Source organism: Saccostrea cucullata, unplaced genomic scaffold (genome assembly GCF_032062105.1).
Source record: "Saccostrea cucullata isolate Sc308-1 unplaced genomic scaffold, CSIRO_AGI_Scuc_v1 ctg2376, whole genome shotgun sequence".
NCBI lineage: Eukaryota > Metazoa > Mollusca > Bivalvia > Ostreida > Ostreidae > Saccostrea > Saccostrea cuccullata.
Window position 1 is genome coordinate 152,543 of NW_026922236.1, and position 27,534 is coordinate 180,076.

The window sequence follows — 27,534 nt, forward strand, 5'->3', positions numbered from 1 at the left end:
TATTATATTTTTTTATGTTTCTTTTTTTTTTAACATGAACAGCTTAATTTTGCTGCCTTGCAGCGGCAAGTGGTGTCTCATTTTGAGTGCAAATTCTCGAAGGGGGTTAAACATCATTCAAGATGATGATGATGTACTGCTGAGGCTCTGCCATCACTAACACCAGTTTGTTACTTATTTTAAATAAAATACATGTATTAATTGTAAACAAAATCTTGTAATTCATTATAATTGGGGTATACATTTGCCGTCGACGTTCATGATGCATGTTCACTGTATCAAAATGCAAAAAAGCATATCAAAATGCAAAATTAATCTATCTACATTTGGAAAGTATCCTATCACATGAAGTCACAATCTTTGTAAAAACCCGATTGAAATATCGGTCAGTTTTCTTTCTAAATTTAATGCCAGTATCTGATAGATAATACAAAATTATAATCTTGTTGTGCGAATTACATGTATATATTAAGAAAGTGAGTTAATTAAGTTCATTTACTGGATATTAATGTTAACATGATACATAACTGTATTGAAATTAGACTTATCCTTGAAACATGCAACATTTAAAACTTGATATAAAGAGACTTGCATTAACAATACTCATGTCCACAACCATGTAAAACCCTCGCAATTGACATAAAGAGTTAATTTGCATTTCAGCATCTTTACCTGGCATAAATAAGTGGACGTAAATAAGTAGGATAATGACGTCATTACATGTACATCGCATGTCCACATAATTATGTGTGAGATAAAGATACATATACAAAAGGATATGGAAATAACGAACAGTATTTAATCTCAAAGTCCATAAAACAATACAAAATAAGAGCAGAGCAAACACGGACCCCCGAAACAACAGAGTCGGGATCAGGTGCCACGGAGGAGTGAGCATCCCTTGCCGATCAGTCACACCCGCCGTGTGCTCTTTGTCATGATCAGGAAATAACGGAACAAATCCGTCGTCAATTCAGTGTATACATGTAATGGACTCTTTCAACAATTACTTAGATCTAAGAATTGCCAATGAACAAATTGAACCTCCATTTTTCACAAAATCTAGGGGATTTTAGTCAAAAACATATAAATATGACACACCTGGCTATGACATGACCGACATCAAAATAAATCTGATCATATGATATATTTTGGGGAAATGATGTCTTAATAGAAGGCACCACACAGATTATGTTATTGATTTTATAGAAGACATGACGAAGTAAAGATAAAATAGAAATACCAAGGTTTTTTACTTCAGAACATTTTAATGAATTCAATTTTGCTAAGAACTACGTAAGGGCAATATCAGGAGGATAAAGCTATGTGAATTTCTGTTGACATAAGGTATTAAGAATGTCATAATTTTTTTTGTTATTTCACTTCCTTCTCTCGTGCCTATCACCAAGTGATTTCTTGAGACTCTTCAACACGTATGAATGCCAATTGAAATGACAAAATCAATTCACAAGTTCTACAATAAATGCACAACAAGTTGGAAGTGTACATTATGTTTAAATAAAAGATCATATTTTTAAAAAGAGGGTATTTTCAATCTTGACGTTCAAATCTTTTTTTCAATATAAAAAGATTTACTAAATTGTAAATGAATGATGTTAATTTTAAATGTCTCTATTTACATTGTTTCATAACCTGTGTACATACCAATTTGACTTTTTTACATTTAGGAGTTTTCCTATTGTATTCTTCTTGAGGATACGAATACTTTATATAAGAATAGATTAATTATTTCAAAAATTGGTTAAAAAGTCGTATATATCATTTTAAAGGCATTATATACTTTATCTATTTTTCTCTTTACTCTTCTATAACCGGAAGTGATACATGAGTGAGAAAAAAATATATGGAGAATACGTTATGGTTCCAGTAAAAAAAGGTTTGTAACAAAACCGTCTTGGTTTGTAAAGCTCATTTTATATCTGTGTTTTGCAAGAATTTGGTTTGATTTCTACGTCACGAATAGGTCCACGAATGGTGCAACGATAAGAGCGCCTGCTCGATCTAAAGTCGTAGATTAAGGAACCTGTCAAGGGCTGGAACCCAATATTGAACGTGGAGATGGTCCTTCGGATTAAAATGTAAAAACTGAGGTCCTGTTTTCGCAGTAGTTAGCACGAAAATGGCCCTGAGTGACAAGTATATGAATAAAGAATTTGCACCCCTCCTTTCGGCAAGAGGTAGCGTCTCCATATTAATGAAAAAAACTCTTAAAAGAGATGTTAGACACGATGAAAAACTAATACTTTCAGTTTTCTTTCAAAACTGAAAGTCCTCAAATAACAACATTGATTCTTAAAATTCCGGTTTGTTAAGGGAGTATGAATAAAAGGCAAAAAATAAACGGTGTATTTTCAATTCACCAGATTTTTCACAGGGCTCATGATTTAGTCAAATTGACTAAAACCCCCCAAAACACTAATGTAGATCAGTTATCGTTGTTCTTTAATAAAAAATTACTTGCAAGCGCCTCTTCTTTTTATGATCAAGATTTTTTTGGTGGTGATTTAAATTGAATGCCTTATTCATGTTTCAATTATTTCAATACATCAACTTTCAAGGAACTTGTATAAAAAATATTTATATATGAATTCCAGACTCAAAATTGGTGTAAAAAAGCTGAACCTAGTGCTATGAAACACTTCAGTAACCTACAACTCAATAGTGTTTAGTTTGTCATTAATATTTACGAAATGCTAATTTATAATGAGGTCCTTGAAATCCCAGTTTCATCACGTCCTTTCATAGCCTCCCATGGTTTCAAATTTGAATGTTCCCAAAATACTATTATCACTGTACTAAAAAACGAATTCTAACTGACATACTTCCCTAACAAAAAAAAATTCTATAGTTAACGAAGGTTTATTACAGTTAACTATAGTTAACTATTGTTATAACTTTGACACTTTGAAAACTTTGATTTACTATAGTTATAACTTTGACACTTTAAAAACTTTATCAAAAAATTCAACACTTTGAAAAAAATTGGTGAAAACTTGGACACTACGAAAAACTTTGTTGAAATTTTGATACTTTGAAAAACTTTGACGAAACCTTTGACACTATGAAAAACTTTGACGAATACTTTGACACTTTGAAGTAGTTTATCGAAAACTTTGACATTTTGAAAAACTTGATCGAAAACTTTTATATAATTTGGTGAAAACTTTAAAAACTTAATTGAAAACTTTGACACCTTGAAAAACTTTATCAATATCTTTAACACTTTGAAAAACTTCATCGAATATTTTGAAAGTTTGAAAAACTTTGGCGAAAACTCTGACACTTTGAAAAACTTTGGTGAAAACTTTGACACTTTGAAAAACTGGCGAAAACTTTGACACTTTGAATAACTTTGACGAAGACTTTGACACTTTGAAGTAGTTTATCGAAAAACTTTGACATTTTGAAAAACTTGATCGAAAACTTTGACACCTTGAAACAGTTTATCGAAAACTATGACACTATCAAAAACTTTATCGAAAACTTTTACATAATTTGGTGAAAACTTTAAAAACTTAATTGAAAACTTTGACACCTTGAAAAACTTTATCAATATCTTTAACACTTTGAAAAACTTCATCGAATATTTTGAAAGTTTGAAAAACTTTGGCGAAAACCTTGACACTTTGAAAAACTTTGACACTTTGAAAAACTTTGACGAAAACTTTGACGCTTTGGAAAATTTTTACGAAAACTTTGACACTTTGAAAAACTTTGACTAAAACTTTGACACTTTGAAAAACTTTGACTAAAACTTTGACACTTTGAAAAACCTTGGCGAAAACTTTGACACTTGGAAAAACTTTGACGAAAACTTTGATACTTTGAAAAACTTTTACACTTTGAAAAAATTTTGGCGAAAACTTGGATTTACTTTTGCTAACTATATTAAACTCTATTTAACTATATTAAACTATAGATAACTATAGTAAACTATAGTTTACTAAGGTTTTTTTGGTTAGGGTTTAGAATATTTGTTTTGTATCTATCTTCTATGCAGCCCGCTTTATAAAATTCGATCACCACTGAAAGTTGATATCTAAAATATAAAGTTTCTGTTGAAAATTTATTTGAAAGCATAGAAATTCTGAAAAAAAATATATCGATCAAATCTTTATCTGATATCTGGTTGATCTTAGCATAATATGTTGTTGCAATGCTGATTAACAGAGGGCGTTGAATCGTCCTACAGCTTTGTTATTCTTTATCTTTACCAATATACTTATTTCCATTCCTGTAAATCGATATATATTTCCATTTCTAATTTTTCTCTGTGATAACTCTTTCTTGGCAGAGTTGATTTCTCGATAATTCTACCGGAATGTAAATTAGGCAGGTCGATAGGTCAGTAGCTAAGGAGGCCAAATATGCATTAAATCTCGTGCGGCTGCCTTAAGTTTGTTTTTAACGTCAGTGGGTAAGGACTATTGACATGGGAGTCCTCGTGTAATTTAAATTCATGTCTACATTTTTAAATTCTTAATCTACAATTTTATTTTATAATGAAATGGAAACATAATGTATCACTCGTTATTTAGTATAATATACCAGAGCATCGACGATAGAGGGAAACATGGGATAGTTTGCATAACGGGCGAAGCAGTACATTGTAACTAAACAGTGATTCCTTAATAATTTGATGTTTACGTACATGCACCATCATGCATGTTGCCATTGTACATTATGTAAATTGACAACAATTCAAGGAGTATTGCGTAAGCTATAAGTGTCTCCCACCACTACCCCCTTTCCTTCTAGGATATCATTTTACAAGACAATGTATATTAAATGTGTCCCTAAAATGTGGACATTTCGAGAATAACTTAAGAAATACATCATTATTTTTTGAAAGATAAGTCTCCGAACTGCATCGGTGAAGGGTGAAAATTTAAGGCCTTTCATGGGAATATGGTGACGTTTCCTTATAATGAAAATTTTCAAATAAGCGCACAACAACATGCAATCAATGAAGCGTTTTCGAAGCATTAATTTTGTGCAGGTCATACCTGAACCTTAACCAGTTCAAGATGAATGTTTAAAGCTTATTTACTCCATTGCGTGTTGATTAATGAAAAATTCAAGCTAAACGTAATCTATAGTTTGGCACTATGAAGCTAAGTAGCAAGTTTCGAAATTCTTTAGAAGACAACCTCGTCAAAGAACGTTTATTTAGTGCAGCTTGAACATGATCGTGAACCCGATACTTCAATGGAAAATGTATTAAAAAAAAAAAAAAAAAAAAAAAAAAAACTAATTTCCTTTATCATCTCTTCGTCAAACGTGACAATATATATATATATATATATATATATATATATATATATATATATATATATATATATATATATATATATACAAAGCACTAAAAATGACCAACGACACGAACAATAAAAAATTGTCAAATTTTGGGACGCCCTGTCCCTTCCTCAGGACAAAGAAAAAGTTAAAAAGTCATAAGAACAAAGGAAAAAGAGAAACAAAAACAACTAGCACTACTACTAAACTACTAAACACTAGTTTAGTGTTTAGTAGTTTAGTAGTAGTGCTAGTTGTTTTTGTTTCTCTTTTTCCTTTGTTCTTATGACTTTTTAACTTTTTCTTTGTCCTGAGGAAGGGACAGGGCGTCCCGAAAATTTGACAATTTTTTATTGTTCGTGTCGTTGGTCATTTTTAGTGCTTTGTATAAATTTCCATCCGTGACCTTGTATCTACTTGGTAGATCCGACATTTAGGATATACAGTGTTGTTGGTTTTTTAGTGCTTTTTATATATATATATATATATATATATATATAACTTTATATGTAGTTCGTCCTTGTTAAGGTGTATATCAAGTTTTAAATCAATCCTCAAAAATCAAAAACAGCGAAGTCGTCGGACGGAGAGATAGACGGACGAACAGACAGCAAGTAAGACCAGTCGAAAAATTGGCGGACAGAAGTGACGGACAGATCGTCAGACAGACAGGCAGCTACATAAAAAGGATTGTCAGACTGACCCACAGACAAAGGGGCAGCTAGATCGACAGACGGACGGAGAGATGCAGAGAAACACAGTTATACTCCTTTCCGGTTTCACTAGTTAGATGAATAATATTCGCAATTAAATAGTTACCTTGGTACTCTAAAGCTTAGAATGTGGGACAAACATAAGTATATGTATACTTCAATTGCATTTAGCGTTCATGTAAAGATTCGGAGAACAATGAAATGTTTCAAGAAGCTTACACTGAAAATGTACAAATGCACAGTTGATAAATGGGCCTTTATATGTTGTATACATGTAAATATTGTGTATTGAATTCAGTGTTACAATTTATTTTCAAAGCTAGAAATAGACTACATCATATCGTGAAAGGAATTTTGCACACAAATAAATGCAACTAAGATTCATGAAACGGCCTGCTTAGCTAACATTTTTATTAGTATGATTATGCATAATATAATCATCTGTTTTCATCCGTTTTAAATGCAAAAGCCGAATCCTACATGTATAATAAAGTAAAATAACACAATGACATTACGTTATAAGGAATCTTTGAAGGTATCATCACATTTTATTCATTAATGTGTGTCCGACCAAAAAGTTAAGTAGAAGATGCACAATGGTACTATTAAACAAAGATTATGTGAAAGACTCATTCAATTTTCATTCAGCTGTATTAGAGGAGTTGTGGATACTGTAGTATACATGTATACCGTCTCCCGCTTTTTGAGCTGCAGATATATTAGTAACAAAAAAATATTTCAACATTTTTCTCTCAGCCTTTTTGGGCTCGATAAATCTTTTACTCCTTTAGATTCTGAATCATTGCATTGATTTTAAGAACCCTCTATACACTGCAAACTGAAGAGTTCTGATTCTATGGTATTTTTTGCAGTAAGAGTGATCTGCCCTTTAATCTAAAATCTAAAATTGATTACAAATTGTGTTCAAATTATATTGCACAATTTGTTATCAATTCAAGTATTCTTAACATTTAAAGGCCAAGATAAATTATTTTATAATTGAACGTTATTTACTTTCTCCGTGGAAGTAAACAGCAGTGATTGCTATTCACTAAAACTGTTTTGTGTTTGATTATTTTTCATGGGGGTTAATGCCACGTACCATATATTGAAAATTAATTAAATAAGCTTAATATTAACACCTTTATAGACTATATTTTTCCAAAATACATTTTGCACTTGTGTAGTAGCAATATTTGTATTGCGATATTTTTATTGAGATCAAAATATCATCAATTTATTCCCAGTTTAATTCAGTTGAGCATTTTGGCCAAAAGGTCTCTTTTATGCCTAGGTCACATTTCCCGGCCGGCAGCCGTAGACCGGTGGTAATCGTTGGTAATCCGTGGTGTTAATGCCTAGGTCACATTACCCGGCCGGTAGCCGTAGACCGGTCGTAATCGGTGGTAATCCGTGGTGTTAACGATGCCCCAACATCGGTCCACATCGGCCTAGTAGTCCTTAAAGAATCAGTCACAATATCCAACGATGGGTAAACGATGGGCAACCAATGCGTTTTATGATAAAAATGGCGTGGTTGCCGGTCGGACTTACAAAGGCCCAGCGATGCATTGCTAATCATAAAACAATGTTCCAGAATAATCGGCTGATGTATATTACTTCGCTCATACATTGGTGAACATCGTTCGAACATCAGTCGACTACGGGCCAATGTTTGGTTGAACATCGACCGATGATCGACCGTTATCTGTTGAACACCACTCAAACCCCCGATGACCTCAGATTCAACGGATATTGGGCGATGCTCGGCCATACCTCTGCCGATCCGTGAAAGATGTGTTAATGATGGGTTGCCGATGAGGAGCTATGAGGGGCATCGTTGGAGACATCGCTGATTTTTAACTACGAATTATTTCCTACCGATGACCCCACCGATTCGCAAAATGGCTTCAGTCACCGTCCGATCACTAGTGGTGTCCGGGCGGCAACCACGCCATTTTAATCAAAAAACGCATCGGTTTCTCATCGTATACCCCATCGCTGGATAATGTGACTGATACTTTACGATGCCCTAACATCGGTCCACATCGGCCTAGTAGTCCTTACAGAATCAGTCACATTATCCAGCTATGGGTATTCGATGGGCAACCAATGCCTTTTATGATAAATATGGCGTGGTTGCCGGCCAGACTTTCAAAGGCCCAGCGAAGCATTGCTAATCATAAAACGATGTTCTAGGATAATCGGCCGATGTATATTACATCGCTCGTACATTGGTGAACATCGTTCGAACATCGGTTGACTACGGGCTAATGTTTGGTCGAACATCGACCGATGATCGGACGTTATCTGTTGGATACCACTCATCCCCCCGATGACCTCAGATTCAACGGATATTGGACGATGCTCGGCCATACATCAGCCGATCCTTGAAAGATTTGTTAATGATGGGTTGCCGATGAGGAGCGATGTGAGGCATCGTTGGAGGCATCGTTGAATTTTAACTACGAATTATTTCCTACCGATGACCCCACCGATTCGCAAAATGGCCTCAGTCACTGTCCGATCACTAGTGGTGCCCGGCCGGCAACCACGCCATTTTCATCAAAAAACGCATCGGTTTCTCATCGTATACCCCATCGCTGGATAATATGACTTATACTTTAGGCGCCCTAAAAATGTTAACTTTAATCAACAAAGAATCATACTTCTACGGGGGTTATATTTTTTCACGATGGTAACATTTTCTTCCAGTGTCTGAAGTTCTTGTTATTTATCTGTTAATACAATATATATGAATCTATGATTCATATAAAAAATTCTACTCTGTAAATGAGCACGGCTCTCTGTACTCCTGAGTACTTTGATTATAAATTGGGATGCTGCAAACCATGTATAAAAGGAAAAGAAGATAATTTTGAAAAACTTTCGCGGCATTCAATTTTGATGTTACGATATTGTTTACCGTGCTTCTTGGTGACAAAACATGTTGCTTTTTAAATTTGGTCTACAAACATTCCATTTCATCAAACAGAATGAAACTTCACATATCGATAACATAAATGTTTTTATATATGAAAATGTGCTGATCTTTAATCATGTAAAAATAATATAAGGAGGAGAAACATTGTCTACGTATTTATTGAATGACCTTCGTACATAAATAACTAGACATTAATCAAACAATTTTCAAAATACAATTTTAAAAACAAATTCTGTTGTAGAAAATATGAAATGTTTGGATTTACTGATAGTCTTAAAATCTCTGTAAGAAGATTTACTCTTTTGTACTTGTTGTTTTCATATTTGTTTACCTTAAATAACATTCAATAAAAAACCCCAATACCGTATGCAGTTTTTTTCTTTCAAGTGAGAAGTATTCCTTGGTATTTACATTGTAAAATAAAGTAAAGGACCAAAGCACAGTCAAGATAAACTCCCCAAAAATCAAATATCAATAAATTTTATTAATATTTAATCAAGAAGTTTGTGATTTCTAGGCTTGAAGTTTGAATGATATATGGGACAGTTTAAAAAAAAAGTCTTTGATGAAATTCAAACAGTATTTGACTTCCTCTTTCGAATGTCAATTATGAGCGTATTTTATACAGTGGGGATATCCATTTGTTTGTACAAATTTAAAGCTAACAGATTAATCAAAAATTCATTTTTTATGCAAATATATTATGTAACACGAGTACATAAAAAGTTTACTGTCTTTCTTATTAATATGTAAGACTATGTCTGGTCTTTTGTCGTTATCTAATATTCTTTTTTTAAATGTATTAAAATAATAGGTGTAAAATTTTTGTTTGGCTCACTCACTTCGTCTCATATTGAGATGTTTCAACTTCTCGCTGATACGTTTCAAATTTGACCTGTAGTGGGTACTTACAACATCACAGTGAAAACTCTTTTTTTATAGCATCTTCTAACCCAAGTCAATAGTTAACCAAATTTTACATACGTGTAGTTTAAACATGTACGTTGTTCTCTAGATCTGGAGAAACAGTTTCTGTGACGCGAACGATCTTATCAAACCACCTCCCCATGCGCTTATTTGATAAACAGAGTATTTTGGACGACTAAATTTAAAACTCATTACGAAATAAGAATGCTATAATTTTGATTTACTTTTTGACACATGCTGCGTGTTCCGAAGACCTAGGTTTGTCACTGTTCCAAAAGAAACAAAATATCCCTCCATAATTTCATACATACCCACCTGTACATGTATGCAAGGAGACTGTTATTTAACCACAATGTTGAAGCCACATTCAATAAGACTCAAGTTGGTCCTGCTGTACAAAGCCGTAATGTAGAAATTAGAATTTTGGTTAAATCACTTTTACCTAACGGTTCAATTGGATCTTTATCTATACAATCTTGAATTTCAACATCATGAAGTGACAAATATAAGAAATTTATTCTGAAAGTCATTGGGGGAAAATGAATTGAATTGACAGTTTAGTAATATCTAAAAAAAAAAAATACATCATAGACTCCACTCTCAATTTTTCCTGAATTTAAGAACATTAATAATCAATTTGCTTAAAGGTACTTGGACACAGATTTGAAGTTAATATTTTCTCTATAATATTACGACTTATATATTTTAATAGCATTTCACACAAAAATTAATTAAAAATCTTATTTCATTTAAAAGTTATTAAAACTTGAAATTTTTTGGCGGGTTTGATTGACACATCCTTGCACGTTCACAATTTTAACTTAATTCTTAATCCTTAGGAAGAAAATTTAACTTCAAATCTGTGTCCAAGTACCTTTAAATTCAGGATAAGTTTAACAGTTCAAGTTTTTTGCTTGTTAATTCATTTTTATGCCCAAAAAATTGATTCTACGAAGAAATTAGAATATGTCTCTTTGTCATGTTTAAGTATGTCTTTTTAAAGATTGTGAAATAGTATATTTTGTCCCATGATTTATTTGGATAAAATATAAACTGACAGGAAGACAGGTAGTCATACTGAAGGACAAACGGACAGATCTATAGACAGACCCAAATTAAAATCTCCCACTTTCAGTGAAAGCCGAGAAAGACTTTTGCGTCCGAGTAAAACAAAAAGAATTAAATTATACTGAATTTAGGATACAAAACTGCAACATAAATATACAGAACTTAGGCAACAAAATGTATAATTATATAGTTGAAAAGCTTTAATGCATAGGTGGTTCCAACATACCCCTTAGGGGAAGGGGGTTATGATTTGAATTAAATTGAATCTGTGGTTTTTTCTCTATAAATTTCAATTTAGCTGCACCCTATTTCCACCTTATCCCCAGGGGTCATGATTAAAAAATGAATCTACACAGCTTCTGAGGATGCTTCCATATACATAATTATGACCTATCATGGCTCTTTTGTTCTTGAGAAGATTTTTAAAGATTTTTATCCATATATTTCTTTGTATAACTTTTACCGTCCATTGTGGCACACCCTACCCCCTGGGTTCATAATATGAACAAACCTGAGTCTACACTAACTATGGATGCTTCCATATAGATATGACTAATCTTGTCGTTGTTGTTCTTGGAAAGACAATTTTTCCTGTATATTCCTATGTAAAACTTTGATCGTCCATTGTGGACCCATCCTACCCCCCCCCCCAAAAGGTCATCAAACGGACTACAATCAAAATGTGATCAGAAAAGCTCACTAGAGCTTTTAGCTTAGGTGAGCTTAAAATATAAAAAAGTTTACTTTTTTATGTGGTAAAACGAAAGAAATTCTCTCTCCAGCATTCATTTTTGAAAAAAAACCTTTCCTAAGAAACAAGTTATTAATTCATTTAGCCTTATGCATTGTAAACGAATAAAACGTAGACTTTTTTCGACCAAGAGTCTTACATGTAGCTGTTTTATGATAAGTTGAAAACTCATTTAATATATATTTTCATTACTTGATAAACTTACCCTCAGTACATTTACATAAGAATGCAATAAACTGAATTGTACACCAAAACATTAACAATATTTTAAAAGCACTTGTACCGAGGAGGTTTTTATTAACATGTAGAAAATAATATGTTTTCGTCACATGATCAACAAAGTCATCAAACATCACAACAATGCATTATCATAATAACGGATTAAGCTTTGTACATGTACATGTAAACAAAGATTACAACCTCAGGTCAAAACCTTGCTCTAAATAAAACAGTATGATTTGTTTTAGCTGTACGGTAGGTTTAACATTATAACGGTAATTTTTATGTCCTGATTTTGACGAAGAGTACAATGAAGTAAAGAAAGATACGAAGAGTGACTTATCTCAAAAACGGAAATCAGTATACAATACAAATCTGTGAACAGGGCATAAAAAGGTTGTCAAATTCACAAAATAATCAATAAAATTAAAACATAAAAGAGCAGATTTTTATTTGAATAAAACAGTCTGTATTATAAAAATAAATACTTTTTTTATTTTACTAATATATTTTTATTGGTAAGTTATTTAACGTAGAACCTACGTACGTCGTATGACATTATAACTAGTGAATGTGTTTAGCCTGTGCTAGATCCATTATGACGTCATAATTAACTTTTTCCTGTACTTTACAGCTTCAATAGAAATGGTAGAATTCAATTCAAAATCATGCGGATATAATCTTAATGCAATTTATATAATTTTTGTCTATAATGCTTAATTACAATATATTTCTGGAATCTGAGAAACCTGTAGGCACCTTACATTTACTAGACCTTTACCTTAATAAAGTTTGCAAATCTAAGACTATATACCTTGTGTGATTAAAACTACAATGTATACAACTTAATGTAATAATGTGAAGGAATGCAAAACTCCTAAGAAATATTCAGTTGCCAACTAAATAGTGTAATATCTTGATGAAATGTGTCTAAGTCAAAGATGTACGTGTTGTAGATCGTGCGATCGTGTGTACATTTTTGTGATATCTATCATGAATTGATGTGCATTACTTTTCATAGTTATTTGTTACTTATTCATATTCTTGGTGCTTGTTTGCAATTTTTCTTTTAAAAATATGATCTTTTTGAATAAAAAGTACAATTTGTGATAAACATTATTAATCTGAAAGTAACCAAAAAAAAAGACATTTAATTAAATCCTGTGTAAGTGCAAAAAGGTCAAGAATATTAGCATCGGTAAATAACCTGTCTCTCATTAGTTAGACGCGAAAGGTATACAGTGGAGCCTCATTTATCCGGACGCTTTGGTTCCCAATAAATTTGTCCGGATATGTGAAGCGTCCGGATATATGAATTACCATTTTAACAAGACAGTATTACATTTAAAAATTAAATTTTTAATTGAAATAAATTTAAAAATATTGGGCTAAAAATTGACTAAAAAATAGAGTTCATTTCCCTTTTTTTGTTTTAAATATGGACTTATCTTTTATGGAAATTGAATAAAATAGAATTATTCTTAAGAAATATCACTTAATATTGTTCAGTTAATAATGTCTATAAACAACGATGTTTGAAGAGGTGTTTTGTGATTTTTCATATTCTCTTCTTGACAAGTACCACTAAGAATAACTGAAAATGTGTAGTCACAGTATGTAATTACCATACCAAGTTTTACAGGCTGTACTAGATTAATGCCTAGGTCACATTTCCCGGCCGGTAGCCGTAGACCGGTGGTAATCGGTAGTAATCCGTGGTGTTAACGATGCCTAAACATCGGTCCACATCGGCCAAGTAGTCCTTAAAGTATCAGTCACATTATCCAGCGATGGGGTATACGATGGACAACCAATGCGTTTTATGAGAAAAATGGCGTGGTTGCCGGCCGGACTTACAAAGGCCCAGCGATGCATTGCTAATCATAAAACGATGTTCTAGGATAATCGGCCGATGTATATTACATCGCTCATACATTAGTGAACATTGTTCGTACATCGGTCGACTAAGGGCCAATGTTTGGTCGAACATCGACCGATGATCGGTCGTTATCTGTTGAACACCACTAAACTCCCCGATGACCTCAGATTCAACGGATATTGGACGATGCTCGGCCATAAATCGGCCGATCCTTGATAGATGTGTTAATGATGGGTTGCCGATGAGGAGCGATGTGAGGCATCGTTGGAGACATCGCTGAATTTTAACTACGAATTATTTCCTACCGATGACCCCACCGATTCGCAAAAAAAGACTCAGTCACCGTCCGATCACTAGTGGTGCCCGGCCGGCAACCACGCCATTTTCATCAAAAAACGCATCGGTTTCTCATCGTATACCCCATCGTTGGATAATGTGACTTATACCTAAAAAACAAGGAAACATAACATGAGCTTTTAACTGATTGATAAGCAATTACTATTTTATCATTTTGAAAAGTTTGAAAATCTTGTGACAAAGACATTTCCGACAAAGGTTCTACCTAAATAAAGTAAAATCAATAATCATAGAAACGGATTTGTAAAACAAAATGATCGTGCAAAGCGGTAGTAAAACCTTATACCGTTGGCTCTGAACAACTTAAAAAATAACAGAACTTTTTTCAATGATAAAATTTCCAAGACGATCCCTTTAAGAAAAAAAAAAAGATATTAAAATTATTAAAAAGAAACAAAAAAAAGAAGCATATGTATTAAAAATATGACCAGGTTGTTATTATTATCAAGGTATTCAAAGCAGGCGGAGTTATCTTCTTTAAATCGATGAAGGTTTCTACTTATTATCTATAATATAAACATTAAAGTAGTAAACTTGGGATCTTCGGTCATACATAGTCTGCATGAACCCTCTCTCCGAAGAGATTTAAGCTTCTACAAAAATTCTGATTAATTACGATGATATTCAAGATTCTTACATACGGATTCATTGTCTTGGCGTATACAACCATCTACATTTTCACTGAAATTATTGAAACTGGTCCATGGTCGCCATGGGGCAGATGCAATGTCACTTGCGGAGAAGGCTATGAAAACAGAAGAAGAAGATCTTGTAGTGACCAGCAAACATGCACTCAAAATCTTGATATAGAAAACCGACCTTGCGTAAAAATGTGTAGAGGACAGCAGGAAAAAATGGTTGTATCTGAATCACAACGTAAGTAAATACGATATGTTAGAGAGAGAGAGAGAGAGAGAGAGAGAGAGAGAGAGAGAGAGAGAGAGAGAGAGAGAGAGAGTAGAATTAATAAGAGATTGATTGGTATTTTAGGTTTTCATCATGGTAGAGAATTGAGTAGAGATAGAGCGTTCACGTTCCTTAAAACTGGAAAAGTACGAGTTCGAAGAGACGATCATATTGATGAAGAGTGCCTTGAAGACACCTGCCATCATGAAGAAGTCCTCGAATGGCTTGTGTATACAAAGTCCAAAACGGATGTGGTATGGTATTTGTTTCTATAAAAACATTGCAATAAATCTTTTATGGACAGTACAAAAAAAAACAACGTGCAAGCTTATATTTAACAATAATACACAATTATTGCGGATTTTGAGATCAAAATGATGATTAAGACACCAAAGGAGTAAAAGATTTCCACAAGGTCAAGGTTAATTATGCACTTTAAAGGTTACTAAATCATGTTTAGACATTAAAAATTGTCCCGTCTGACACGGTTTAAAGGATCGATTTAGAAAGAAAACTAGCGACACCATTAGGATAAAAGAAAGACAACTTTTCTGAAAAACGGAATCTTTGTCTAACCTACCCCCCCCCCCCCCCCCCCCCAAGAGGAGAGTTCTCCAGGATTGTTTTGTAGGATATTAAAATACATGCAGTCGTTTGACCAGTTCCGAATTTTGACCAGATCCGTATATTTATTTATCTAAGAGGTGATAATTATTACATTCAAAGGTGTAAAAATGAATTGAATAGTGATACAGTGTACTTATGGTAAGACGGTTTATTTATGAGTGTTTGAATTATGCGAAGATTTTATTTTTTGCCGTCAGTTCGGTTTTGTCATTGTACTTGAAAGAGTCGACATACTTTTACAATGCGTCAAATCTGAATCACCGCGACACGTAAGTCTGCAGAAAAAACATTGTAGAGACATCAATTTTTCACATAAAACAAAATTCTACGTATCAAAAGTAAGTTTGATACGTACTCTAACAAATGCTTTAAACGTTTAAAATAAATATTTAGAACACTGGAAGATGATATCGGAATATTTTCGTGTTGTCATTTTACTAGTTCCCAACACCCATTTCAAACACTATTATAAATTCATTCTTCGTTGTTTTCTTCATAGTAAACGTGACTTATCATATTCCCGCTTGAAATGCAGAAGAAGGGGGTTTATAATGATGGGATGTTTGTCAATCCATCCGTCTGTACGACTGTCCGTCCGTCTGATTCGCTTTGGGGTACCCATTTCTTATCCACAACTCCTCTTCTACCACTGCATGAAATTAAATGAGGCTTGCACAGAATCTTTGCTATATAGTTACAAAGTACACCTTATTTTTTGATCTGGCACATTATTTGGGCTCCCAAAGCATTGCATGAATTCTGCCATTCTTCCTAATATTAAAGGGTATATCCATCTCTAATCCACAATTCCTCCATTCCACTTTCATAGATTCTCTATTACATTGTGCCATTTACATGTAATCTCTTATTTTACTTTTTTGATCTGACACTTATTTCGGGTCTCCCAGAGAGAAAAAAAACATGGACTTTGTCATAATAATCATACATGAGGCGTTGGGTATCATGAAAGTGAGCACAGTGTTCACAGTTCCCTTAGTTTCCCTTTATCCTATGGAAATACAAATAACTTATTGATAAGCAATGGATTAAACTTTCCTTAGGTATGCCAATTAATGGATAATGTGCCGGACGTATAATTCTTAATTCAGGGTTTAATTGAATGGGTACCGCTGGGGTATTCAGAACCCCTCGGCTTATTCGTAACTGGTAAAGTGAACACCTATGATAACTTGCGAATTTTTTGGCGGGGGGGGGAGGCTGAACTTTTATAAAAGAATATCTAATTCCACAAGTTATTTAACTACCTTGACAAAAAAACGAAGATTTTAAAATAATGCCTCCTATATTTATAGCCCTCCCGAATTCTTTTCTTATTCGGAACTGGTCAAAAACCTGTGTTTTCAGTGATCAAGCGTATCACTGAAATTTATATATATAAAGTTTTCAACAAACGGAGGGCTCCTGCAACTTTCCCCCACTTCTTCACGACCATTCTCTTATTCTTTGTATCTTATTGTTCTATTCCCATGAGTGGAAGTCAAGTGCTAATGAAATTTCTTTCTGCAACTAAATAAATGTGTATCAAGTTGAAATTTCCCAATCTGTTTTGGTCTAATGTGGATATTTTTATAAAAAGTTCGGTGATTATAACGATACATCTTTTATCCAGTGTAGGATCTCCTTCAATCAAAGAGATAAAAATTGATCAGTCATATTATAATATATTATGAAAAACTGCAGTGATTTTATTATTTTTTGGAACGTAGTGTACATGGATGAAAAACAGGAAGTGTCTGGACTGCAAATCATCTGAAATTTGCAAAGTAACGGTCGCAGATTGTTCAACTCTAAGAAACTTCAAAATAGATTGTGTACCAGGTATGTTATTTTTCTCTCTCCTTAGATGTGACAACTGTCAGCTTTTATGTAAAAGTCAGAACAGTAACGTTAAAATTATTTATCGCATATCTTTTTCTATAGTTTTCATTTTTCAATTTGAAATTTGTCATTGAGAAACAAGATGAATGTGGTGCTATTGTTCAAAGGAAATTTTTCCCTGTTTCATTTTCGCACATTTTGCCTTACATTAGCTTATTTGGACTAAATCTTTTTGCAAAGAATACAATTTATTTTTTTAAAATCTTTTTTAACTGTACTTGAATTGGCGAATTCAAAACGGGACAAACTTGCTTTGAATGTGAAAGGTCGAAAGACATAAAAATACATGTACCTGTTTAAAATATTCATTGATGTGGAAGGATACTTTTTTAAATCTACATAGTGTAACATTCAATATCTTAAAATTTTTAGCTGTATTTAATTTTACTGCAAGAATATTTTCAGTTATTATATTTCAAAGTATATTTTAGAACAAAATTTTACACATTCGCTGATGAGACAATGTCAGGAATGAAAGATACATGTTTATTGAGAATTGAATAGAAAATTTATATCAATTTCTTTGACAAGTGATTTTATATCATGCTCTATAAGTAGTTTCTTAAATATACTTTTAAAAAGAATTCTTAATATCTAGGGAGATAGGTAAAATACCTTATTCATATATCACTTTTTAATGCAGATCCAAAACTCCCAAAAGTAAGTTTTGCCCTAAAGAAGGTTCAGGACAAGGACGATGAAACGTTGTTCTACGAGTCACTGTTTTTTAAATGCATGTCTGAAGAAATACGCAAAAGTGATGATAATACTTCTTTCCAATTCAACTGGTATATTGATGGAAGTTTGTGTTACACGAGCGATACTGTTTTGAAGAGCAATTTATCATTTGGATATTTCTATGAAAATAACGGCATTAAAAAATTAGGAATTAAGGTACGTTTCTTTTTACAAAGTAATATATATAGATACCCTCGAGTGGTTAAAGAGGTTTAAAATAAAATAATTGATATTGTAAATAAACACGGTCAAGATTAAATAAGTGAAGACAACAAACATTTTTCGAGCTCAAAGGTTCATTAAACATAACAAAATAAGAGAGAAGAAAACACGGGTAAAACTATGTAACAACTGTTAATTCGCCATGCACTCAGCACTTTGGAGTGAGAAGTGTGGGTCGTTCGTATGAAACCTTTAATAATCAATGTCTTTTGTCAGGAAAGGCATTGGTACGATAAAGATCCAGAACTGCTAAAGGGTACTTAACACAAACAAAAATTTGATGCATGGATTGATAAATATATTTTTTGATTGATTTTGATTTGAAAACACATAATTAATTAATCCTTTAAATATAAAGAAATCGTAGGTTTTCCTTCGTGCTTAGATTTGAGAAATTGTTTTGCTTTTTATGTAATTCCATACAAAATTTTGCACAAATTTTTACCTTTACAAAATCTCATACAATTTTCCCATATACTTGGTAAACATTATTCAGGTTATCAATTTAAAATGCAAATCTGTGAGAAATGTTCCTGATTTCTGAAAAAAAATATTTGAATGTTTTATCTATCATCAATGGTCTTAAGTGCCAAGTAATTGTCAAATTTAAATTCCTCAACCAATATATGATGGTGTCTCTATTTTAATGAAGTTCTTGAATTGGACGTTAAACAATTTATAATCGATTCATATTTACAGAAAACATGCATTTCTTCGAATTATTGTACATTTGACGATAGTTCCATATGGTCTGGCTTTTACATTCAATTTGAATATGTAGGAAAAATATAACAACGGATGGCACCAATTTCTCGATTATTTCCTCATTGAGCGTCTAACAATTGTCAGATAGGACCTGGAAATGTTTCCAACCTACTGTGACAATGACATTGATCCCTAAGAGAGCCACGTTAAAATATGTCTATTTATCGTCTCATCTGTTTATTATTGCCACTGCTCTACCTCTTCATTAACTTGAGCTGGCCAACACTACGTTAGCGCATGCTCGCTTCGCCTGTCTTATTTTCAGCGTCTTAAAAGCCGACCAATGTAGCCAGGGTTTGTAAAGAATTTCTCGCAAACAATAACATTAATCCACTCGACTGGTCTTCGTTCAGTAATTTTTACTCAATAAACAACTGTGGGATTAAGTTGTCGAAGAGAAAGAAAATATTGTACTTCAAATTTGATTAAATCATTCTATTGACTAAAATACAAGTCAATCTGCTTTATTCTATGATTCATGAAGAAAAAGAGATGCAAACTTTTTAAGTAATCTACGCCATCTAGCTTTTCACATTTGTTCTAATCAAATAAAATACCTTGTAATCACCTAGAAGAACACAACATATGGAAATATAAATATCACTCTTTTTAAAGACAAATATGATTATATTGTATGTTTTGTTGAATGAGACTCGGAATATTGTCCGTGAATTATTTTTTTAATCTTTTTTTGTATATTAGATACTAGGACGTCAGGAAATTATTCATCTATTCAAATTACCTCTTAATTTCATAGTTGACGTAAAGAAACAAGAAAGACAAACAAGAAAAAAAAATCACACAAAACAAAAAATCCTAGTTCAAATGTATGGAATATATCTCCACATATTTATAAAAATTCATTCAGCGCCAGTGGACTGAAATTGGGAACGCATGAATTTTTCTAATTCATAAATGATTACTTAAACAGTATTCTATTTTTTATTAGCTTCATTTGAATTGATTCTTAACATGCATTATCCAATCACTCTTTTCATTTCACTAAATCTTTTTATAGATAAGCTGCCAATACTCTTTGCATACTCGAGACAGAGACAATGGGTCACTTTCAAAAATGAGCGAGGATTTCTTTGCAGGATTAAAGGTATATTTTTTCCTAGACGGATACAAATAGTTAACCAAAATAATTTTCACATTTTCTTTAAAATTCATATTTGTCTTAATAAAATTAATTACATGAGTTGCAGATTTTAAATGAACCGATCATAGTACAAAGAGGAAAGGAGGGTGTAATAAGAATGCAGCTGACAGTGCCTTTTGGCTGTTTTTTCTACCAAGATGATGTAATATCCTGTAAATTGACTGTTGAGGCGAAAACACCCCAACGTTCCAGCTGTAATGATATAAAAGGAATCGGTAGTTGTGGTGTAGGTATAGAAAGAGAGTCATGGGATGCTATTCAATCCCTCACAATAAGAAATGAAGACAAAACGCTTGATTATGAAGCTACTCCAGTACATTACATCCAGTTTTATACAACAGCAATGCCATCTCATAAAATATGGAGTAATGTTATGCTACAAGAAGTACAGGTTAGATTTAACACATTTGAACAAGTTTTAACAAAGTACTCATTTTTATGTTTTAAAATGAAGAAAAATGGTTTATATAATTCAGATTTACATAAAAGATAACAATACAGAATGGAAAGGCAAGTCGTGTTATTCACACAGTGATCCTCATATGATGACTTTTGATGGACTGTAAGTTCGTTTATATTTAAATACATATTTGTATCATGTATTTATAATTCATACAAAAGTAGAGAAAAAAACCTACAGATTAATTATAACCCTCTCTGATCGATTCAATCGTCATTAGTTACCATAACAAAACTTTACTACAGTTAATTAATTAATTTCTTTTTCAAACTTCATATGCTGATGCATACCGCTAAAAATATTACTTACACCAATATTTTTTTTTTGAATTAGACTTTTACTTTTATTTTGACCTCACATTTTCCTTGTAGTATTTATCTAATCAGGAGCACATGGAACATTTTCAGGAAGTGTGTGTAGATTCAAGTTTGTAAAAAGCTAAAAAGCTTGACCCCAGGGTTTGGGAGGGTCACTTTTTCCTGCCCCTATTTGCCTTCCATATGAAAATGCAAATTATTAAACCATTTCAAATATCCACAAGACAAACACGAATTATCTTCTAAATCATCATGATTTTAAAAAAATCGTAAAATATAAGGGACGTTTTTTGAAGAAGGTTATGGAAATAACGAACGGTATTGAATCTCTAAGTCCATAAAACAATACAAAATAGGAGCAGAGCAAACAGGGACCTCCTAAACATCAAAGGTGAGATAAGGTGCCATGTAGAAGTGAGCATTCCCTGCTGACCGGTCACACCCGCCGTGTGCTACTTGTCATGATCAGGCAATAACGGAAAAATCCTTTGTTAATTCAGTGTATAAATAATGGACTAACAATTAGTATGAAAAACTTCAGTCAGCATTTGTCTTAATGATAAAATGTGTTTGTTGACAAAGTCATTGTATCCACCATAGAACTTACAAAATGATTATTATTATTTTTTAACCCCTCTTTGACCCAAAGGCTGAAAATGAAAATTCCGAAACCTTACAGTACATCTACAAAGCACCAACTATCTTCAGAAAGATGATTTGGCTAATGTGTAAATTATTAGAATGAGTTCAGGGAACCTGTGGCATTTTTCATATAACATCATTTTCGAACCTTATTTGCCCCCAGGGTTGAATATGGAAATTGAAAACCTTACTGCACATCTAATCTTGGCCATCTACGAAAATATGGTCAGGCTATACTCTGTGAAATATAGGATGAGATCAGGGAATACGGGCTTTTTTCATAAAGAAAAGTCATTTTGGACCCTCATTTGAACCCCAAATTGTAAATGAAAATTTCGAAGTCTAAATATACATCTACTTAACGCCACCAACAATTTCCCAAGGATGATTAGGCTTTAAGCTACTGCTGTGTATAACGAAGCAAAAGTTTTAGGGAGAAAAGTATGACAAACGGAGGGACGGACGGATATGACAAACAACAACGCACGACATTTCTTTAGAAAATTCGGGTATAATTATATTTTTTTCATTTAGATAATTATTATTGTCTTATTTCCATTTAATATATAAAATGTTTTTTTCAATCCAAAAAGGAATCTAGAATATGAATCATTTAAATTCTTATGATGCCTTCGTTCTTATGATGCCTTCGTCCTTCACAAAGTGATTTATAAATAGCATTTTACTTCAATTCTATCTTTAGAATTATTTGCGAATGAGTCATTTCCAATTTCTCTTTTCTTTTAAAAATAAAAATTATAACAATAATCTTTTTTAATTATTATAGCTCGTATAATAACCAAAATCCTGGAACATTTATTATGTACGAAAGTTTGGACGGATTTGCCAATATAATGCAGGTACAATTTTCAAGTTTTAAAACATGTAAGAGTTTACATGTAAGTCCTCCTCCCTTTAAGCTAGACCTGTTTCAAAGAGTCTTTAAAGGAACTATAATTAAATCCTATTATAAAAAAAAATACTATTCTTTTTTCTGGATTTAATGATTAAACACATCTTTTGTCTGCAGGATCTTTTTAATTTTCTAGTAATTTGATATCTATTTTAAATTTTTGCCATTTTGATTTTATTAGTTTAAATTTTCATTGAGTGGAGACCGGTCTTTCGGATGAGATCGTCATTATATTTGTCACAGTAGATGCTGGCACATACATGTAAAGGTCACTATAGTTAAATTTATATAGATTGTGAAACTAGAATCTGTTAAATCGTAAGCTTGAAACTATAATTGCATGTAGTGAACTATATTCATTTAGCTATAGAAATTTGTTACTGTAAAACTAAACTTCTTGAAATCGAAGGTTCAAACAAGACTCACTCCATGCAACAAGGTGACTGGGCCTGGTATATTTTGCAACTGTGGCGTAGCTGTGCGTGCTGCTGCTGATGTGTATATTATTAACAGATGTCCGAATGATGAATACTTTTTTGGATTCAAAAATTGTGCCGATAATGTCCTGGATGTACGCAAACAAGACGATTTTAATTATATTGTGAGTATATAGTTTATATAAATTGTCAACACTATATTACTGACGTAAAGGAGCAATTGTTAAATTATGTTCTTGCATCACATATTTTTGCAATGTTGAAGTTTTTAAGAAATTAAGAAATCAAAAAAATAATTAATATTTTCCATTACCATTCAGATTTATTTTCCTACAAGCACGTATGTACAATTGCGTTTGTGGAAATATCAGACTGAGAATGTAATTGAAGTTAACATATTTCCATCCAAATTTGATGAAGGTGTATCTAAAGGCTTGTGTAGTCAATTACGTTCAGGTAAACTATATGACTTCACTCACAAATCCCATGATGTTCGCAGACCAGACAATTTCTCGCTATCTTGGAGGTTAGTTTTTCATTGTGTTATATACTTGATAGTTCACATTTCTTCTGTTTTCCTTGTTTTAAGTTACAGCCAGAAAAAACGGATTCATGTAGCATAAATATTTTCATACTGCTTGTAGAGTTAAAGATCAAAACAGCCTATTCAACATGTTGAAGTCTGATATTGAAAATCTCGGTGATATGAAAGGATCTGTGAGAATTTGTACATGTCGAAAAATCAAATTTGAACTGAGTAATACTGTCCTATGTTCGAATAATGTCACGTGTCCGAGAGCAGATGAAGCAGTCAAAAGTCATGCTTGTACTCAGAAAGGAAAACGGTCGGCACGATCTGTTTTTACTTACGTACCAAAAAAAACCCTCAGTCAAAGACAGAGATCAAAGGTAAGAAGATTCTTTTATATGTTTATCCATTTATTTAACCTTAAGTTTGATCTTTCAGCTACGTCAATATATCACTTGCATTTTTGTTGTAATAGTTTTGAACTTCGACGTCGACTGACCGAAGTCGACAAATAAGATACCAACTATTTGTTTGCCAAAAGCTTGGTATTTTTCAGGTTTATAATTATGTGAGTCATAATGCTTCTTTAACAAAAGAAAGCGCTGAATAATGCGTGTACTATTCTGAATATCTGTTCCCTACATTGCGTTGCAAATATGTGCTGATTGTATTGGTTTTAAAGATATTAGTTAAAGATATTCCTTGAAAGTTTTGTGATATATTTTTATAACTTGATGTAAAGTTGTCTTCTACGTTTCATTAAAGAGATCTGCAGTAGTGATCAGATCAATGTCGGAGAAGGAGGCAAGAAATTTTTGCGAAACCTATATGAATTCATCCAAAAGTTTCCAGGCTTGCCGAAGTGTACCAAATGTGGATGCGGAAAATGCTATTCAAAATTGCATTGCAGACATTCAGGTATATACAGTGAAGCCCTCTATGTAAATGAACCGTCAATTCATTCTTGAACAATCCAAAACATGCATTTATTGCTTATTTATTCAAGGCAATCCATCTATTAAGCAGTGTATTACGTATATTGTTCCAGAAAATATGAATTCAATAAATTTAGCTAAAGATATCCTACTTTCAGCTAACGAATACTACTCTCTGGGCACCTGCATCTCGTGAAGGATTGAAGACATTGTGTATGAAAGAATTAAATCAAAATAACACATTTAGAGAGGGAAAGGATGGACAACGTATCGTAGAAAATATTAAAAATATGATGTGTTCAAATGAATGCAGTGGTCATGGCATATGTAATAATGGTAAGAAAATGAGCAGGATACCATAGATGCACCAGAATAACCTTTTACATTTAACTCTTGGGATTAGGCAATAATATATTTTTTTTATTTGTCATATAGTTTTTCAATCTTATTATAAATTAATAGACGTTTAAATTGCACAATTGTGCTTTAAAGGATTCAGATAAACTAGGCTATGCTGGTCTTTGCCTGTAAATCAATATGTTACTCAAGTGGATGAAAGCATTTATTTCTTATAGAAATAATGATTAAGTTAAAGAAGTCAATAAGGTCAAGTTGAATAAGGCGAATTCTATCTTCAACTCTACAATTTTATTCATTTCTAACAAATGTTTTGAGTCAACAAGGAAGAGTTTTTGATAAAAAAAAATATTAAACAATGGTTTGGCAATGGCAAAAATCTCATCAAGATGAAATTTTCACTTTCACCTTTATAAAATTAGACAAAATGCTGTTTGTTTAGGAACTTGTGATTGTGAGGACATTTTTGGCGGATCAGACTGTTCCCAAGATCTGTCTATCCCACCTGATGTTTTCTCAATCAACCCTCAAAGCGGAGGTATCTGCGATGTTGCAGATTGTGAAGAAGCTGTTGTAGAAGGGGACATGTTCCTGGACAGAGAAAATCTTACATGCAAGATGACTAAATTCCAGGTTTGACTGATATCATATACCTGTTTTTTTTAACTCTAGCATTTTTTTTATATTTGAAGACGAAAAAAGTCAGATTAATGCACATTATTTCATTGGCTGATAATATGGGAAAAATGGGGAACGATAATAATTAACAATTGTGATAAGACTGAGTTAATTGGAGAGAGAGAGAGAGAGAGAGAGAGAGAGAGAGAGAGAGAGAGAGAGAGAGAGAGAGAGAGAGAGAGAGAGAGAGAGAGAGAGAGAGAGAGAGAGAGAGAGAGAGAGAGAGAGAGAGAGAGAGAGGGAGAGAGAGAGAGAGGAGAGAGAAAGTGGGTCAGAGAAATTTTTTTCTTGATTTTTCAGGCCTCCATAATTAACATGAAAATTTTCCACGAATCTGTTATCATACCAGCAAAACATAATACCCTCGCTGAGGTCCGATGCCGTGTTCCAGTTAATGAACACAAAAGATCCATTCGTTATTCTCATGAAGCATTTGTGACAGGTTACATGATTTCAATAAGCAACAATGCTAACAACTTCAGCTCTGGTCAGTTTATGTACATCTTAGACTCTACGTGTCAGGATACGGTTAATGTGTCTGGACACCTAAGATTTGCTTTAAAGGTGAACATTGTAACATTTTATTCAGAATTGAAGATTGGAGTTAGCTGTTATTTTCAAAATTAATTTTTTATGGCATCTTATTATTTTTCCAGAGTACTAAAACTAAACATGTATATATCGCATCGTTCTAGGAGATGTGATTCTTCAATATTTAATATTTTGGTCTTTGATACCTGACCTCTTAGTTACATGAAACAAAGTTTTATCGCCGAATCTTAAATAATTATAATAGCAGTTTGTTCTACCTAGCTTAGTTGAATTACAATTTAACCAAGAATGATGATAATATTTATAACTCTAGAGCTAATAAAGTCGATCAAGTTAACATATATTTTTTGTGTCTATAATTTCTTTTTAGTTTAACGAGTTTTTTCTTAATATATACTTATAATAAATACATTATACTCATTTATTCTTAATTTATTTATTTCTTATATATATACTGTATATATATATATATATATATATATATATATATATATATATATATATATATATATATACCATACGAAATGGATAAATCTTCTAGCAAAAAAAAAATGAATATGTTATATAGTCATACAAATAGTAGGTTTCTAGATTTATTATTGTAATATGCCAATGTCTCTGCTCGATGTTTACATACTAGGCATTTTTGCTTTAATACATATGTACTTTTATTTGCCTTTAGGATAAATACTGTTTCATCAATGGCCAATGTGTGCCTGACAATGCAGAGTTTGGATCAAACGATTGCTATGGTTGTGATTCTAGTGAGAATAAGTTTTCATGGACACTAAATGCAACCAAAGAAGGCGAGCAATGTGTTTTATATATCGATATTACAATGCTTAAATTGAGTAAGCTGCTTAAATAAAAGTAAAGTAAATAAATTGACTATTTTATTTCTATAGAATGTAGACCTTCCCTCGACAAAGGCAGATATGAAACTGCGCTTGTTTCTTTGACAATGACCTGTGTTGCAGTAATCTTGGTCATTGCTTTCATCATTGCTGTCAAAAAAATTAAGAAAAGGTAACAACGTTCAATATTTGCATCGGTAACTGTTAATAAAGGAATATCACAATGAAATTAGTTAAAACTACATTTGTTATTCTCTTTTTTATTTTCAGAAATACTATTGCAGGTTTAACCAATTTCCCTACACCTAATATTGATACAGGAAAACCTAAATTAAATTTGTCCTTTGACAACAGAGGGAACTTTTAA

At 32.5% G+C, this 27,534-nt stretch overlaps 1 protein-coding gene across 1 annotated transcript; it reads left to right on the forward strand.

Annotated features, from left to right (window-relative positions):
• Positions 1–15,004: 15,004 nt before the first annotated feature.
• On the forward strand, positions 15,005–27,534 carry LOC134261444 (uncharacterized). The gene is made up of 18 exons (XM_062743885.1): positions 15,005–15,050; positions 15,165–15,334; positions 17,435–17,546; positions 18,250–18,500; positions 20,350–20,436; positions 20,540–20,884; positions 20,970–21,055; positions 22,700–22,772; positions 23,235–23,426; positions 23,583–23,788; positions 23,907–24,171; positions 24,557–24,709; positions 24,885–25,062; positions 25,526–25,716; positions 26,062–26,325; positions 26,996–27,119; positions 27,219–27,339; positions 27,438–27,534. Exons 1-18 carry the CDS (start codon positions 15,005–15,007, stop codon positions 27,532–27,534), a joined length of 2,961 nt encoding a protein of 986 aa, XP_062599869.1.